Below are 16,167 nucleotides of genomic sequence, written 5' to 3' on the forward strand. Positions count from 1 at the left end.
TTCTGCAAGGTACGGTTTCTACATAAAATTGATGTTTTTTAATCTACTTGCTCGGTCACAGGAAGTTGCTCTGTAATAACATTACCCTGGTGCCGGGGGTAATATGTAGCAAAAACGCCGAGTTAGCATTCAGCACAGTTTCACATGGACGAAATGCAGGCATACAGTAGCATATGGATATAATTTATCCTTGGGGAACATTTTAATTGCTGTTTATGCTCTGGGTTATTTACTGAAAAAACTAATAAAACGCTGCTGAGCTTTGTTATAGATGAGTAAGGAATAATACACTCTGTGTCATGCTGTTACAGGAAAATAATCAATTCAGAGGAGGTGTAATGAAGCAGAGTTGAAGTACATCCCATAGTGCTTTATTCCTCTTATACCACAGCAGTTTGTCAACTCTAACAACGTTATTGTTTTACTTTTTATCCTTTTATAGTTACATTTAATGTCCATGAAACAAGTAAGTTTCGGTTCTCACTTAGCACGTAGCTCTCTGTCCTGAAAACTGTCTGAAAACATAAAGTTACATAAAGGACTCTTTCCATAAATGTCAAATAAACGTCTCCTTACAGAAAAGTCAACATATCAGCGATTAGACACATTTATTGAATCACATTTTGTTACTATAGAAACGATAACCTATTAGAATGAGTGATTTACTTTCAGAGCTGACCAATCAGAATCCAGAACTCAGCGTCGCTGTGGTATAAATTATAATTCATATTCAGTTTAGCTAAATGGAGTTTTTTTCTGCTCTGAACTGAAAAGTGAAGCCGTTTTGCATGGCTAATTTAATCGAATGTGTTGTAGCCCCAGCTCTTGGTTATATTTCGGGTAACAATTTTTTTGGATCGGACCGCAGGTAAGTGAACGAACGAGTGAATGAGCGAGTGAGGAAGGGAGGGAGGGAGGGAAGGAGGGGTTTGAGTTTTTTTGGCTCATCATTGACAGTGTAAGTGTAGGCGGAGGCTGTAGGAGGAATTCAACTGAAATTTATTATCTGTAAAAGAATCCAAGTCGATCAATAGCTAGCCTTGGCACAAAATGCATCAAACACACAGTTTTAATCTACAGGACCTGAGGTCGGCTGTTTTTTGGCTCGTTAAGGATTTTAATTTGTCTAAAAGAGCTCTACTTGGAACCGTTTCTGAAAAGGAAACCTTGTGTTGTCGGGTTGTGCATCACAACTTCCCTCAAAGGGACAAACAAAGAACGCATTAGGCGCTACTCTGTTAAAAATAAAGCTATGAGAATCTGTGATGTCACGCAAGAACTATTTGTTGGTTTCCTTTTTGATAGATGGATCTTTCTGGATTTTTTTTTTTAAATGAGCGGAACAGTCTTTGTTGTGGAAAAATGATTATTCAGTTTACTGTAGCAACAAAAACAACAACAACAACAACAACAACAAAACGTTTCATTTGGGAATAAAAAATGATTCCTCTATGGCATCACTCAAAAAAAAAACTTTTCTGGCACTTTTATTTGTTAGAGTGTAGATTTAACCTCATGCCTGAGGAAGTATATCACTCTCAGGAATGAGTTCTGTACCTCTATAAAGCCCACAGGAAAACACTAGGCCTGAATTTCATTTCATGTATTGACTGGTTTAATAATGCTGGTGGAGATTCTGAAGCTTTCCGCCAGAAAAGTGAACATAATATACAGTAGAGAGATGGAGTCTAGACTCTCACAGTACCATGTATCAAACAGCAGACTACCAGGTTCTACTTACAATTTCCTCGTTCTCAATCAGAAAAGAGGTTTTTTTAAAGCTCATTATTTTATTAACAGTTCTGTACCTTTATAAGACAACCATTTAAATGCTCATTTCTGATTGGCTGACAGGTATGTTAATAAAAAATATATACATCCAGATCGACAACTTTTAATTGTTGGTAAGTGACCATCATATCTGCGTAATAACTCTCTGATGTCGGAGTCTTGATCGCTTTGTAACTGTTTTCCGCCTCATCCGTTATTTTTTCGATATCACCGCAATTCAGCGAGCGTTATCTCTTACTCGGTCATTGTGGTAGATACTCATATTAGGTGTTTGGCCAGAGGCTTTCCTTTACTCGAGGAACATGAAGGAGTTGATAATTGAGCAGGTTTCTGTGACCTTCAGGACTTCAGAGATAAGAGCAGCCACAGGAAGTGGTCGTTACGGTACCTTTTCCCTGGGCCAGGTTCCTGTTAAAGCCCAGAGGACTGATGTACTCGAACATGAACACGGCCATGGCGGTGACCAGGAGCAGCATGACGAACATCATCACCCACACGGACGCACTGAAGGGCTCTGAGGGAGACGAAGAAGAATCATAACAGCATTTATAATCAGCGACTTCCATTTTCCGTCACTCTCTCTAGAGCAATATGTGAGGACAAGCCGGGAAGATTAAAAAAAAAATAAAAGACTTAAGAATGGAAAATGTCTCTTAAATTAATTTCCTGGCTAAAACTTAATTAACATCCTTCAATAATTAATTTCTTATTGATCAAAAACGTCTTGAAATTATTTAAAATAATTTATGTACAAGCAGAAATTGCTGAATAAAATGTTTTTTTTTCTTTTTATTTAGCCTGGTATCATTTCTGCATTTTCCTCCTCATTAAAAATTCCCAGATCCACATAAATATGCAAAGTGACTATTTATTATTTGCATATTCAAGTCCTCCTTGTATAACAAACATTAAATAGATAATTAAATAATAGCTTATTGTTTCATTTTTATGTCTATGAAATGACTAAAATGGCTTTATTGTGTACATTGCCCTTATCAGTGTATATGAATATCGATGAATATGCAAATATGATAATATTGAAACACTTCTCTTATCCTCTGTCTCTTCCTAATATCACTAACTTTAGCTAGCTTAGCAAGCTGGCTAGTTAGCTGCTAGTAACCTAGCTAGCATTTGTGGCAAGTAAACACACAGAGATTTTATTATTATCCTGTGATTTACATTATTTTCTTTATTTCTGCCCTCAAAATATATTCAGTGTTACGATGACAACCACAACTTCATGGATTATTAACATTAGCTAAGTTAGCTAGCTAGTTAGAAGCTTAGTTTGTGGCTAAATGTTTCCATATCGTGATACAGAATTAATTTGCATATCAGAGGTGATGTTGTGATGTCACAAGCAGAGCTCACACGTAGCCCCGCCCCTGAATCAGCACTGAGAATGTCTCAGTTAGTTTTATATATACATAAAAGTGGTAAAATTTACATAAATGAAACATATTTTTTTCAAATATATTATTTTCTTTGAAGAAAAATGTGAAGTAAAATTATTTTTAGTGTTTCACATTTAAACTTCTGTTCTATTAAAATATACATATAAATTAATATGTCAGTAGTCCAAGTCAACCCGTATAACCTGTATATCACTTAATCAGAAATTATAAACATTCATTATCCTTCCTGAATATATATTTTTTTCCTTTGAAAGTTGTTCTTTTCAAATCAATTAAAAAAATCAATTGGAATAAAAAAATGCAAGAGCAAGAGCAAATGCTCCTCAAAACAAACAAATAAACAAATAAACAAAACATCACTGGTTTAAACAAAAATGTATTAAATCAATTTTTTAGTTTGATAGAAAAATACAGAATCCATATTTTTACAGTTAAGATTTATTAATCTTAAAAATTTATTTAAATTTTTAGGATTAACAAATTAAATAACTAATAAATAAATAAATAAATAAACAAGTAAATAAATAAATTAATTAATTTTTGGATTAAGATAGGATTATTTTTTAGATTTTACATTTTAAAATAATTTTTATGATACGATTCACAATTTTTATATACTAATTCTGATCATATATATATATATATATATATATATATATATATGAACATATATATGTAAAAGAATATTTTTGAAGAATGATATGTATATGTGCAGATGAGGAAGAATTTTTGAAGGTGTTAGTGTTGAAACTGACCCAGAAAGGCCGAGGGAGAGACGGTGCCGTTGCTGCGGGACACCATCACACTAATCCCGGTCTCCACAAAGGGAACGGAGAAATCGATGACCTCCGAGCGCTCCTCATTGATCGTCAGCGAGCCCACGGCCATGACGGCTTTCTTATACACCACCTGCAGCGGAAAACAAAGACAACTGAAGGCCCCAAACTTTACACACAGAGCAACCACACACACACTCACACACACACACACACACTCTTATATCTCATTTAGCTGCATTTTGCGCCCAGCTGCATTCGGGATCTGCTCACTTTGGTCTCCGAATAAAACGCTAAATCACGTCGCTGCTTTCGCGGCTGCTCGCTATCGGACACCGTCTGTCGCTAAATTACTTCCAAGAGGCAGAGATGAACAGTTTCTCATTTTGAAGCTGCTGTCGATTCGCCACATTTTTTTTTTTTTTAACACAACTTACTTGATCAGATCTTTACTCTGTTGTGTTTTTATATATAATTTAGCACTAGTACACTTTTAAAATAAAACACGGCAGTGAAGAAAAAGAGCTGTGCGCTAGTTAGCATGCACTCAGTAATGTTATGCTAACTGCCTCCAATTAGCTTTCTTTCATTGCTAGCATGAATAAAATCATTCTTTAACCTTTAAACAGGCAAGGAGTCAAAAAGAGTTTCCGCTAATCATATTAGCATGAATTAATGTTCCTGCTCTCTTAGCACGTAAAATAATTATGAGAAAAATACTGTTAATTTTTTTAATGCAATTATTTAACTGATTTTTTTTCTCTTACATTTCTCCTAAGATACACTGCCAGATTAAGAGAAGTAAAGTAAAGTTAATTTTACAATTTCATTAATATCTGGCTTATAGTTTGATTTTTTTAGTCTGATTAATGTAAAATCATCATAAATTAAACAAAATATTGTTTTAGATAAAGTGAGGCAAAAAAAATCTTATAAAATTAATAAGTTCAAATTTTTTATTTAAATTGAGGTATAAAATCTGTCAACATTTTCTAAAAATATTGTTTTTGATAAATTGGAGTAAAAGGATATTTTAATTAATTTTTAGGCATTCGAAATAATATTTAAATATTATTGAAATAAGTTGATATTTTCCTACTTAATTTTAAAGAATTTCATTCTTAGATTTAAGTCAATTTCAGTGTAAATCATTCAATTTAATAATTTATTAATCAATGTATTTATTTGTTTGTTTGTTTGTTTGTTTGTTTGTTTTTATTTGTAGGATCATTCCCTTTTTAATTTTTTTTTCTTTCTTTACTTTTTAATGGGGAGGTTGATTAGAAATTATTTATTAATAATTATAATTATTAACTTTATAAAAATCAGGAAAGGTGATTATTTCTGATTAAGTGATACGCTTGTGTTGAGTTCGACTTCTAAATTTTTTTATTATTCAATTTAAAAAAAGAATGAATATGCATGATCCTAATTTTACTTTTTATTTATGTAATATTTTTATCAAAATATTTTCTTAAAAATGTTAATTTTGCTCTTCAGTTAGCTCTGATTTATACGATGTCTAGAATAAAATTAAACTATTTTTTTTTTTTTGGAAGTCATTTTTAACTGAAGTGCAAATTAACTGACAAACATAATTAAAATATTTTCACAACACATTTTTGGGCGGGGTCTCCTCACCTCTCCCACCATGCCGTTCCACACGTTGTTGATCTTCTTCCCGTGCTTCCCGTTGGTCACCAGGTAAAGGTCGTAGGTGAACTTGACGTTCCTGGCGATCTTTTTGAGGATGTCGATGCAGAAGCCCTTGCAGCACTTTTTGATGTACGTTCCTCCTCCTTCGGTGGAATTGCTGTTGGAGAGGAGATGAATTAGAGTAATATATATCCAGAGAGAGCAGACACTTCTCTTCTACCTCACACAGTTTACGAGCTGAACCCTTTCAGACCCTTCGAGTCGTCGAGTTACGAGGCGTGATAATCATTTTCAGCCTTTAACATGCATATAAAGCACTTCCTGTTGCTAATTTAAATCAGTCTTCAAGATGCAATTGGAGGATTATGACGTGTTGCATGAACACCTCCACATCATTTGTTCAGGGTAATAAAGATTACGGCACACAGAAGCATGTGAAACGTGAATGACTGAAGGACTGAAACGATTCGGGAAGCCGCTGGGAGCTGGGATTAGCCTACAGGAGGTACGGTGCGTTAAAGCTTGACGAAGAGCTGCTGGCACTCAAGATATCTCTTAATTATGATGAACAGAAGTTTCCTCTGGAGTGGCTCTCAGGAGGCCATCAGGAGAGTGCCTAGGGGAGACATTTGGTGTGTTTGAAGATTTCTGGTGCTATTTTTGTAAAAAAAAAAAAAAAAAACACAAAGATTACATGTCAGGAGCAATACATTTCTATTTACGGGCCAATTAAGATTATTATTTAACCCATTAACCAACGTTTATCGCTCAGAAAAAAGAGGTATGTCATTAGAAAGACAAGAACTTACACTTTCAAATCATCAAGGCTTCATTTTGCGATATAAAGCATCAGTGAGCACTCCAGGTTTGAATCTACATAAATGTGTTAAAAATGTCTCCTTACACTTGCTATTATCTCTCCGTGTTTATTCATAACACAGCAATTTTGGTTTTTTTCTTTAAGTGTCACAGATTCTTCAAAACGTCAGCTTCCCTTCAGCTTATTATAACTATCCTTATTGATTTTCCAAAAAATTATTTTGTCAAAAGATTGTGAAGATGCAAATCTGCCATGTTACTCAAAACACAAACAGATATTGCATTGAGTTATTTGTTGAAATACTTGAATAATGCCACCAACAAAGCCGAAAAGGGTGGTGGTAAAAGATTAGTGTGTGAACCGCTCTACTGTGCAGCACTGCTTGCACAAATATGATCTGCATGGAAGAGTCATCAGCAGGAAACCTTACCTTCAAAAATGAATGTCTGAAAAGCAATTTTAAAAACCCATCTAGATCATTTTGGAAACAAGTGCTGTGGACTGATGAAGTAAAATTAAGACTTCTCTTTGGGATTAGCCCACTAGCACAAAACAACAAAGTGTAGTGTCATTTTTTTCCCCTAACTCTGAGCATGGATTTCAATGTGATATGCAATACGTAGCTTATTACCAGGAGGCGGATCCAAGTCACGATCTAAGCACATATTTATTAATTATACAATTAAAATACACAATGCACTCTCAATTGCATATTACTAAGATCCACTGCGCACATGATCCTTTTACACACTGTTCACGCTGCTACGCTTCACTCGCTAGATTTTACTTCTGTCCCGTTTATCCTGCTTTTGCTTACTTCCGGAATCTGAATGCGGAATTGTGGAAAGGGCTCTCTGTCAACGATTCTTACGTCCTGAAGCAAAGAAACTCTCCAGGTCGACTGCCTGGCAATATTATCCATTTCTGAACACTGTTACGGGTCCAGAAACATTTTGAACATTACTCACTCACTCACTGTCAGTATCCTGGTCAGGGTCATGATGGATCCGGAGCCTATCCCGGGAAAACTGGGTGTGAAGCAGGAATACACCCTGGATGGGATGCAAGTCCATCTCAGGACATCATTCACACACTCATTCACACACTCATTCACACACACATTCACACACTCATTCACACACTCATTCACACACATTAACACACTCATTCACACCTAGGGGCAATTTAGATTCATCAATACACCCACTGGGATGATTCAGGGAGGTGGGAGGAAACCGGAGAACTTCAAGGAAAAGTTCTCAGACATGTGGAGGACATGAGAAACTCCACAGACAGTGACCCGAGCTCAGGATTGAACCCTGGAGCTTGTGAAGCAGCAACGCCACACACACGGCTGCTGTTCATCGTGACAGAGAGAACGAATGCTGAACATTAAAGACACGAAGCTCTGATGATGAAAGCTGCTCACTCAGCTCACAGAGAACGAGAGGGTTATTGTGCTCTGAACATTCAGCCACACGCCTTCATATTGCTCACAACAACCTTCTTTCTGTCTCCACTATGAACCACACACACACAAACACACACACACACCCTCACTGAAATCCAGTTTAACATCGATCTCTCCCCGGGCTGCAGGCTATGACGCACACGGCAAATTCCCCCAGCTCTTTTCCTCCCTCAACTACTTTATTCAATCTCTTTTATGGAAGGTTTCATTATTTTACAAAGAAAAACAAAAAAAAGAACGAGAGAGTCAACACTTTCTCCTACAGTGTGTCGTCTCCCTGGTGCCAAACCAATTAAAACTTATGAAAACACACATCACTGGGCAGAGGCACTTTCTACCACTGAGTCACAGGTCATTTGTGGGAGTGTGTGAGCTTTCAGCTATAAGTGAGTACGGTGATGAGGAAATCGCGTGAGTATGCTCACACAAAATCTTATCTTTCCACTAAAAGTTCTCCGAAGTGCCATTAAAAGTTCCTAGCTAGGATTTTCTCCTTTCTCACAAAACTGCCAAAAGAAACTCGGTAGTGTTTAATATGTAAGGAATAAAACACCATGTGTCATAGCTGGGGTATCCACTTCAGGAAAATAATCAACATCACTGTTATTGTTATCATACCAAAGTTGATTATTTTCCTATAACAGCATGTCCTGAAGTGTTTTATTCCTCTTATACCACAGCAATTTGTTAACAATCCCAATTTTCAGTCAAACACTGGAATGTCACTTTTTATCCATTTATATTTACATTTAACGTACCAAGTTTTCACTTATGTTACAGCAGCTATAAGCAGTTGTTCCTTCACATCATCTATTTGTTTTTTCTCTCTCAAAGTTAATAAGACAACAAAAATATTGAAAAAATGCAGCTTGTCATGTTCCTGAGTAAACTCAGAGCGTAAACTCCTCTGTCCCGAAGATGCTGGAAAACTTTCAGAAAAGTTACGTCTGACTGTTACAAAGCGCTGACACTGGAGACTCCTTCCCTGAACATTTAATAAACATCTCCTTATAGATTAACGACCTTTCAGATCTGTTTATGTGGCGCGTCCGCTGTACCAGTGCCTGTGAATGAGCTGTGACTATAGAAACGAGTGCATTAATTAATTAATTAATAAACAAGCCGCACTGCTGTCAGAGCTGCTGTTACAGGAAATTAATCAACAATCCAGAATTCAAGAGCACTGTGGTATAAAATGATCTATAGTGTAGTGTAAATCACATTCGGCATCCTGGAAATCATCTAAGATGTCAATATTCACATTTCACCAACAGCAGAAGTATTTGGCTGTAATAATAAAGAACATGTCTGTGTGTATATTTCTGTTTAAAAGCCGACATACTTCATGTTCATGCTCATGGACTCTGTAAACCATGGCTCAAAAAAAGATTTAAAAAACAACCATCCTGCACTAGGCTTCCTAGGATGAACGGGAGCAGAAGTTGTCTCAGGTGTCACGTATCTCGCTGGGTTTGTCCTGCAGAACTCGACAGTAAAGTAATTTCTGTGATAAGGCAGCGAGAGAAGAGCTATTAGATAGCGCTGGAGAGGAGATAGAGGAAGGGAGCGAGTTCGTGTGGCAGCATGCATCACTGAGCTCTTCCTCCTCCTTCTTTTCCTCCTCTTCTTCTTCCTGGATGCTCGAGTGCAAATTGTGCCGTAGGAGGAAAGCAATACAGAGTTTACAAGCAGACGTGTGCAACAAGCCAAGAGCTCCTCATGAGCTCATGTTTTTCAGCTCCAATCGTGTCAGCGATCCTGCGAGATCACCATAATTAGCAGTGTGCAAAAAAAAATTCCCATCTGATCCCCATCGCCCTTAGCGACCTGAGCCAGAGACACGTTATGTAACATATACACACACATTTACATCACATCATCACAGTTCTGGGTTCTGATTGGTTTACAAAGTGCGGAGTAATTTTCTATAACAGCAGCTCTGAAAAGAGTGCAGGTTTGTTATCGTTTCTATAGTAACAGCTTTATGCAAAATAATGAACAGATTATTAAAAAAAAAGACATATAATCATTCTTTAAGGAGATGCTTATTTAAGCTTTAAGGAAGGAGTCTCCAGTGTCAGAGCTAAAGCTGTAAGTTTAAGAGGAGTTTATGATTTGCTGGTGAAGGAGCAACTGTTCATAGCTAACTTATAGCTAACTAACCTATTTCACTGTCATTAAATATAACTATAAAAAGATAGACTGTATGGTATGTCGTTCTGTAATAAATAAAAAATTCAATTGTTGGTAAAGAGAAATAAAATGCTTCGGGTTGTGCTGTTATAGGAAACTAATCAACCTCGGGGTGATAACAGTAACTCTGTGTCATAAAAATGATATTTTGTGAAAAATATCTTGAATATGAACAAGGTTTTATCAAATCTGTCAAAACTCTTATTATTCAATTACAATGAAACAAACGTAACATTATTAAACCTGTTTCTAAAAAGTTGAAACTGTCAAGCTGTTAACATTTTGCTCAAAATATTACATAATAAATGCCTAAAAATACAGAGGGTGGATAAAATAACGGGAAGTAATGACAATATAAACAAATTATTCTAATATTTCTCATTATGAAATTATGACACATACCAGCAAAAAAGTGTGGATCGGATTTCGGAAAAACATATCGGATGTATCAGATACTGTAACGATTGGAAGTGGATTTGAAAAGAAATGTATTCTGGGAACAGGAAATGTTTACATGTAAAGAGACTTGACTTGTTTTTGTTAGGATTTTATTCTATTTACACTTTATAGCTTATTATATTGATTATATTTTCAGTGTAAGTGATTTTTGTGTGAAAGAGTTAATAAAGCTTAGTGTTTTTTAAAGAACACTATCAGATAGACCTGAGTATCAGCTGAAAAGAAAAAGCGATCTCAAGCCATCTCTAGTTTCCACTTGTTTTTTTTTTTTTGCTTTGTAAAGCCCATTACATGACGTTTAACAACAATAACAACCAATCTGAAGCTTTTTCATGGCAGAGTGGATGTCATTTGTCAATAATTACAGTCCACCAGCAAGCCAGTTAGAACGCTGTGCTTTAATCATCTGACCTGTAATTTTCTCAAAAAGCTGAAGTGCGCTTTGCCGAGCCAGCGAGGAAGTTGCTGAACGCAGCAGTGCTGTAACGGAGAGGCAGCGAAGCCGCCATGACACGCCTATAAACCCTTTTAACAAGACTTCCTGAAGGGATTAAAAAAAAAAAAAAAAAACGACCTGGAGCTTTTTGGACCGAGTTTCCGATCGTAAAACAGTTCCACATGTGCATATAGATAAGACAGACAAAACAAGCCAGAATAAAAAAAAGAAAAATGAAATAAACAAAAGACACGAGACGGATTAGAGATTGTGACAGGACTCACTCTTTGATGTGCTTGCGGCAGGGTACCGAGTTCCGCATGCAGGTTCCTGTCAGACGTTCCACGTTCTCCACGATGACGAAGGGCTTCTCCTCTAAAGTCACGATGCTCAGGTGATTATCGTCCGTCTCCGTGTCACCGAACGAGTTGAAGCGCGGCCACACCGGGTACTTCAGCGTCAGACTGCGGTTCTCCCATTTACCCATCTGTAATAAATAAATAAATAAATAAATAAATAATAATGTTTCTTTGTAGAAAAGTTCTCAAAGCAATGTGTGATTGGCCTGAAGGTGTTAATTAATTTTCTCTTAATCACAGGTTTTTATTAATGCACGGTCAAATTCTCGATTCTGATTGGTCGGGAGGTGTTGCTCACCTTAATTAATGCGCTCTTTCTAATACGTTATTGTTTCTATAGCAACAGCTCATGTACAGGGGCGTTTATGGAAGGAGTCTCCAGTGTCAGCGCTTTGTAACAGTCAGAAGTAAAGCTGCAACTTTTCCGACGTCTTCAGGAAGACGAGTTTATGCTTTTTTGATTTTTCAATAACGAACAACGACTAGCTGCTGTTCTTTGGTTTTATTAACTTCAGGAGAGAGAGAGAGAGAGAAAAAAAAGAGGCTGGTGAAGGAAGGACTGTTTATAGCTGCTATAACATTCCACAGAATCAAATGGAATTAGAAATGGATTAAAAGCATGAAATGTTCTTTAATGAATTTTAAAAAATAATAATCTGTGGCAGATTGCTGTAGTGTAAGAGGAATTAAAACACTTTAGGAAGTGTTGTTATAGGAATTTCTGCGTGGTAACAGTAACTCCACTTCACTGTTGATTATTTTCCTTTAACAGCATGACACGGAGTGTTTTATCCCATACTTAAGGGTTCTTAGCTTTTTTTTTTTCTTTTTTAAGAAAAAAAGGGTTCTATTTGAGTCAAACTCTTATTTAATTAATAACCCTGATTCTGACATGATGTTACGCCTCATACAGAACATTCCAGAGTATGTGGAGCACAATGAAGCTGAGCTGAGTGCACAAGCATCAATTCTTAATGTAAAAGGACTCAAAGCGCAGAACCGCGCTCGCGGTCTCTCTCTCCGTTCTGCTTCTCTGACTTTTTTCCCTCTTGTTTTCTTCAAGCTTTTTGATCTGCTCTTGTTCTGTCTTACTCGAGTTCGTTCATGCATTCAAGCTGACTTTACATTTAAAAAGTGTCTCTTTGAGGCTCGGCTGCCCTTGAAAACTTCATGGATACTGCGTAGAACACGTCCACACACACACACACACACACACTACCTTTAATGTCTTGCGCTATTAAGAGACTGCGAGACCAAACTGGCGGACTGAAAGGCTTTTTATTTTTCAGTTCACACAGCAGTAACATGAACGTGTTTCAAGGATCAGTGCCGGCGGCTCTTAGTTCTCCTGCTTCCTCCTAAAAGCACATTTCCTCCTGAATTAGACTTAATTCCAGAGAAGGTTTTGTTTCAGATCTATTCCTCCGAGACCCTTTCAGTGTGTTCCAGATCATAAAATACTCTCTCTATATAAAAGGTAAAAAAAAGAAAGAAAGAAATAAACAAGAGACAACACACACTGAAATAAGAAACGTCATGCTGACTTTTATAACCGTGCACGTCAGATAAACACCCACCTCCAAGCTTTTCCACTCAAAAAAAAGAGGACTACTACACCAGGAGATAAGCAGCGAAGTGAAAAAGGAAAAGAGGAACAGAGCGATAAAGACACAAGCCAGTCTTCCAAACGCTGAGTAATAACAGCGCTCCAGCCACTCACAATCACACTAGCTCATTAGGTAAATATAATTAAACAGAGGCTTGACGACGCAGCCGTGCAGACAATCCGCATTAACATCCTTAATTTCATCCACACGGTAATGCCGCGTTTACGGGAAAGGACGCTCACTCCGTATTTTATTTGCTGCACTCGACTGAGCGCGTGAAGAGAAAGAGTTTGAGTTAAAAGTCATCAGGATCTTCACTTTCTCATAACGGTCGCGTGAGAAGACTGAGCATTATATTACGTCATGTTTTAGGGATTTAAGACTATTATTTTTAGATTTTTAGATACGTTTTTAATAATATATGTATATCTATAATCATTATGCGCAGAATTCGGCTACATTTGAAGCCTTGCTACCATGGGATATTATTTTTTTTTTAGGATAACTGATGTAAATATATATTAATATAACATACAGCAAGCCAAATATAAAATATACCAAAAGCTGGAGTTACTTCTTTTCTTAATTCAAACAACAAATGCATCGTTCAGTGCGGTCAAATTCTCGATTCTGATTGGTCAGAAGGTGTTGCTCTTTCTAATACGTTATTGTTTCTATAGCAACAACTCACCCACTGGGACATTTTCTGCAATGAGACGTTTATTTAACGTGTCTGGAAGGAGTCTCCAGTGTCAGCGCTTTGTAACAGTCAGAGGCAAAGCTGTAAAGAAGCTTTAAGTTTTCAGAAATCTTCAGGACAGATGAGTTTATGTTTTCTTTGCGGTTTCTCGTTTTTTTTTTTGTCTTATTAACTTCAAGAGAGAGAATAAACAGAGGCTGGTGAGGGAATGACTGTTTACAGCTGCTATTAAAGTAAGTGTGAATTTTTTGTTTCTTAGATGTTCCATAACACTGAATGTAACTATAAATGGATAAAAAGTACTGCATGTTCTTTAATGCTAAAAAAATGTAATTGTTGGCAATTGTTGCTGTTGTGTAAGAGGAATAAAACACCATATGGGACGTGTTTTTTTAATAGAAAAGTAGTCAACTTTAGGGTGGTAACTGTAACTGTACTTCATCACGCCACCTCTTCGTGGATTATTTTTCTATTACAGCATGACACAGAGTGTTTTATTCCTTACGCAGGCTACATTTGTATTTTTGACATTAGGCCTGTACAGTTCATTGCCAGTCAACAGTTTTTGAATACTATAATACATTGGAGTTATTTTTTATTTGCTTCTAAATAAGAATAAAAATTAAACACATGCTCCTTGAAGTCCTTAAGTGAAAAATGTAGGCATTTGATGATTTTCTTTTTTTGCATTTTTATTGGCTATTAAAAAAGAAAAAAATTCAAGTTTACTTTGCTCTTTGTTCTTCGTCCACTCTGAGATGAGGAGCGTTTTATTAAAGGCTTGTTTGGTGAAGTGACTACTGTAAATGACTGTAAGCCGAGATTTGTCTTATGGTTGATATTACACAGAGTTAGCATCTGTAAGACAATCCTCAGCACTGTTTATCAGCTAGCGGGTGACTCTCTGAGTTATTAGCGCATTCACCACTGAGACACAGATTTAGCATTTTAATTGTTAACTCCCGGAGCGTCACAACGATCCCACGCTAATACTAATTTCATGCGCTGATCTCGATCTGGCTCTGTTTCCAGACGCCGGGTGAATCACAGATGAGTGACAGGCCCGTGGGTCATTATCGTCAGCACCTCCAGGCCCCGGAGATACCAGGTTTTATCTTTAGCAGCTCTGTGCCTCTACAGATAAAGAGGAACAGATTAGAAATCGGCGTCTTTGCTCAATAAGAATGCTCGTCCAGGAGGTCTGTTTGCAGATAAGATGAACTGCTCATGTCCAGCTTTGTTCAGGACGGATAATTAATGACTGTGTAAGACGGAAAAGCCCGGGTGTGCTCCGAGCTCGTGAAATGTCGAGTCTGCAGGTTGTAAAGAGTACAGATATACATTCTACAGAAACAGCTGCATTCTCTAGAGGACTGACTCCAGTTAGACGAGGCTAATAGATGTACTGGAGCATTTATCCTTTACATTGTATAGAGACACTTAATACATTAGTTGACATGAACTAACCATGCACTTGGATTTTTTTTTTTAAATAATAACCCAAATAAGCCAAATAATCAGCACCATTAATGAGTAAAATTAACAACACCTTAATTAATCGAACTGAGAAGCTGAAATAGTCACAGATTTACACTTGGAGATGTAAGTTCAGTCCACATTTTGTGCTAATTTGTGTGATTTTGAGTCATGCATTAAATAAACAGTCAATGGAGGTCGATTTCATTAACACTTGATATGTTATTTAATGAAGCAGAAAGACAGTAAAAGTAAAAAAGTGTAGTAAATTCACTAATTAATTAAATAAGGGAAGTTAGTTAATGGAACCTTAATGGAAAGTGGCACCATTTATGATGTCACAATATTGTATTAAAAAAAAACAAACACACAAACCTGTCGTAAGACAACTGTACACAAGCTGCGTGATCAAGAAATTAAATAATAAAATAAACATGCACTATATCTGTCTATATCTATATATATCGAAAGCCAATTCTGCAGAGAAAAGTTGTATTGAAAATATACTCTATAACGTTTTGGATAAAAAAATTGTTGAGCCAAATTTATTTTCTGCTTTTTTTTTTTGCTAATTTTTCTGTTTATATTAAAGCGATCGCTCTAATAACTTATCGTTATGTTACTAACAATTTACAAAGCTCTACAGAAAGGTGTGTAATTGTTGCTATGGTGAAGTTTTCTTTAAACAGATTGTAAGTTTATTTTTCACATCTTTGGAAGGAGTCTCCAGTGTCAGAGGGGAAGCTGTAACTTCAAGTTTTCTGACATCTTCAGGACAGAGGAGGACAATCTGCGGGTTTTTTCTTCTTATTAAGTTAAACAGAGAAGAAAAAAAGAGATGCTGGGAAGGGAAACAATGTTTATAGCTGATATAACGTAACTGAGAACTTGTTTCATGGACGTTCCTCAACATTAAACGTAACTATAAACGGATAAAAAAAAGCATTGTTCTTTAATAAATCCAAAATTGTAATTGTTGGCAAATTGCTGTTGCGTAAGAGGAAT

General features: G+C 36.4%; 1 protein-coding gene across 1 annotated transcript in view; it reads right to left on the bottom strand.

Annotated features, from left to right (window-relative positions):
• Positions 1–16,167, bottom strand: part of grin2aa (glutamate receptor, ionotropic, N-methyl D-aspartate 2A, a) — a 124,166-nt gene that overhangs the window by 19,029 nt on the left and 88,970 nt on the right. The window contains exons 5-8 of the mRNA XM_026947015.3: positions 11,305–11,507; positions 5,627–5,798; positions 3,965–4,118; positions 2,180–2,305 (exon numbers count right to left, since the gene is read on the bottom strand). Of these exons, the coding sequence (XP_026802816.1) occupies positions 2,180–2,305; positions 3,965–4,118; positions 5,627–5,798; positions 11,305–11,507 (655 nt within the window). The remainder of the gene's footprint in view (positions 1–2,179; positions 2,306–3,964; positions 4,119–5,626; positions 5,799–11,304; positions 11,508–16,167) is intronic.

This window comes from Pangasianodon hypophthalmus, chromosome 13 (assembly GCF_027358585.1).
Source record: "Pangasianodon hypophthalmus isolate fPanHyp1 chromosome 13, fPanHyp1.pri, whole genome shotgun sequence".
Taxonomy (NCBI): domain Eukaryota; kingdom Metazoa; phylum Chordata; class Actinopteri; order Siluriformes; family Pangasiidae; genus Pangasianodon; species Pangasianodon hypophthalmus.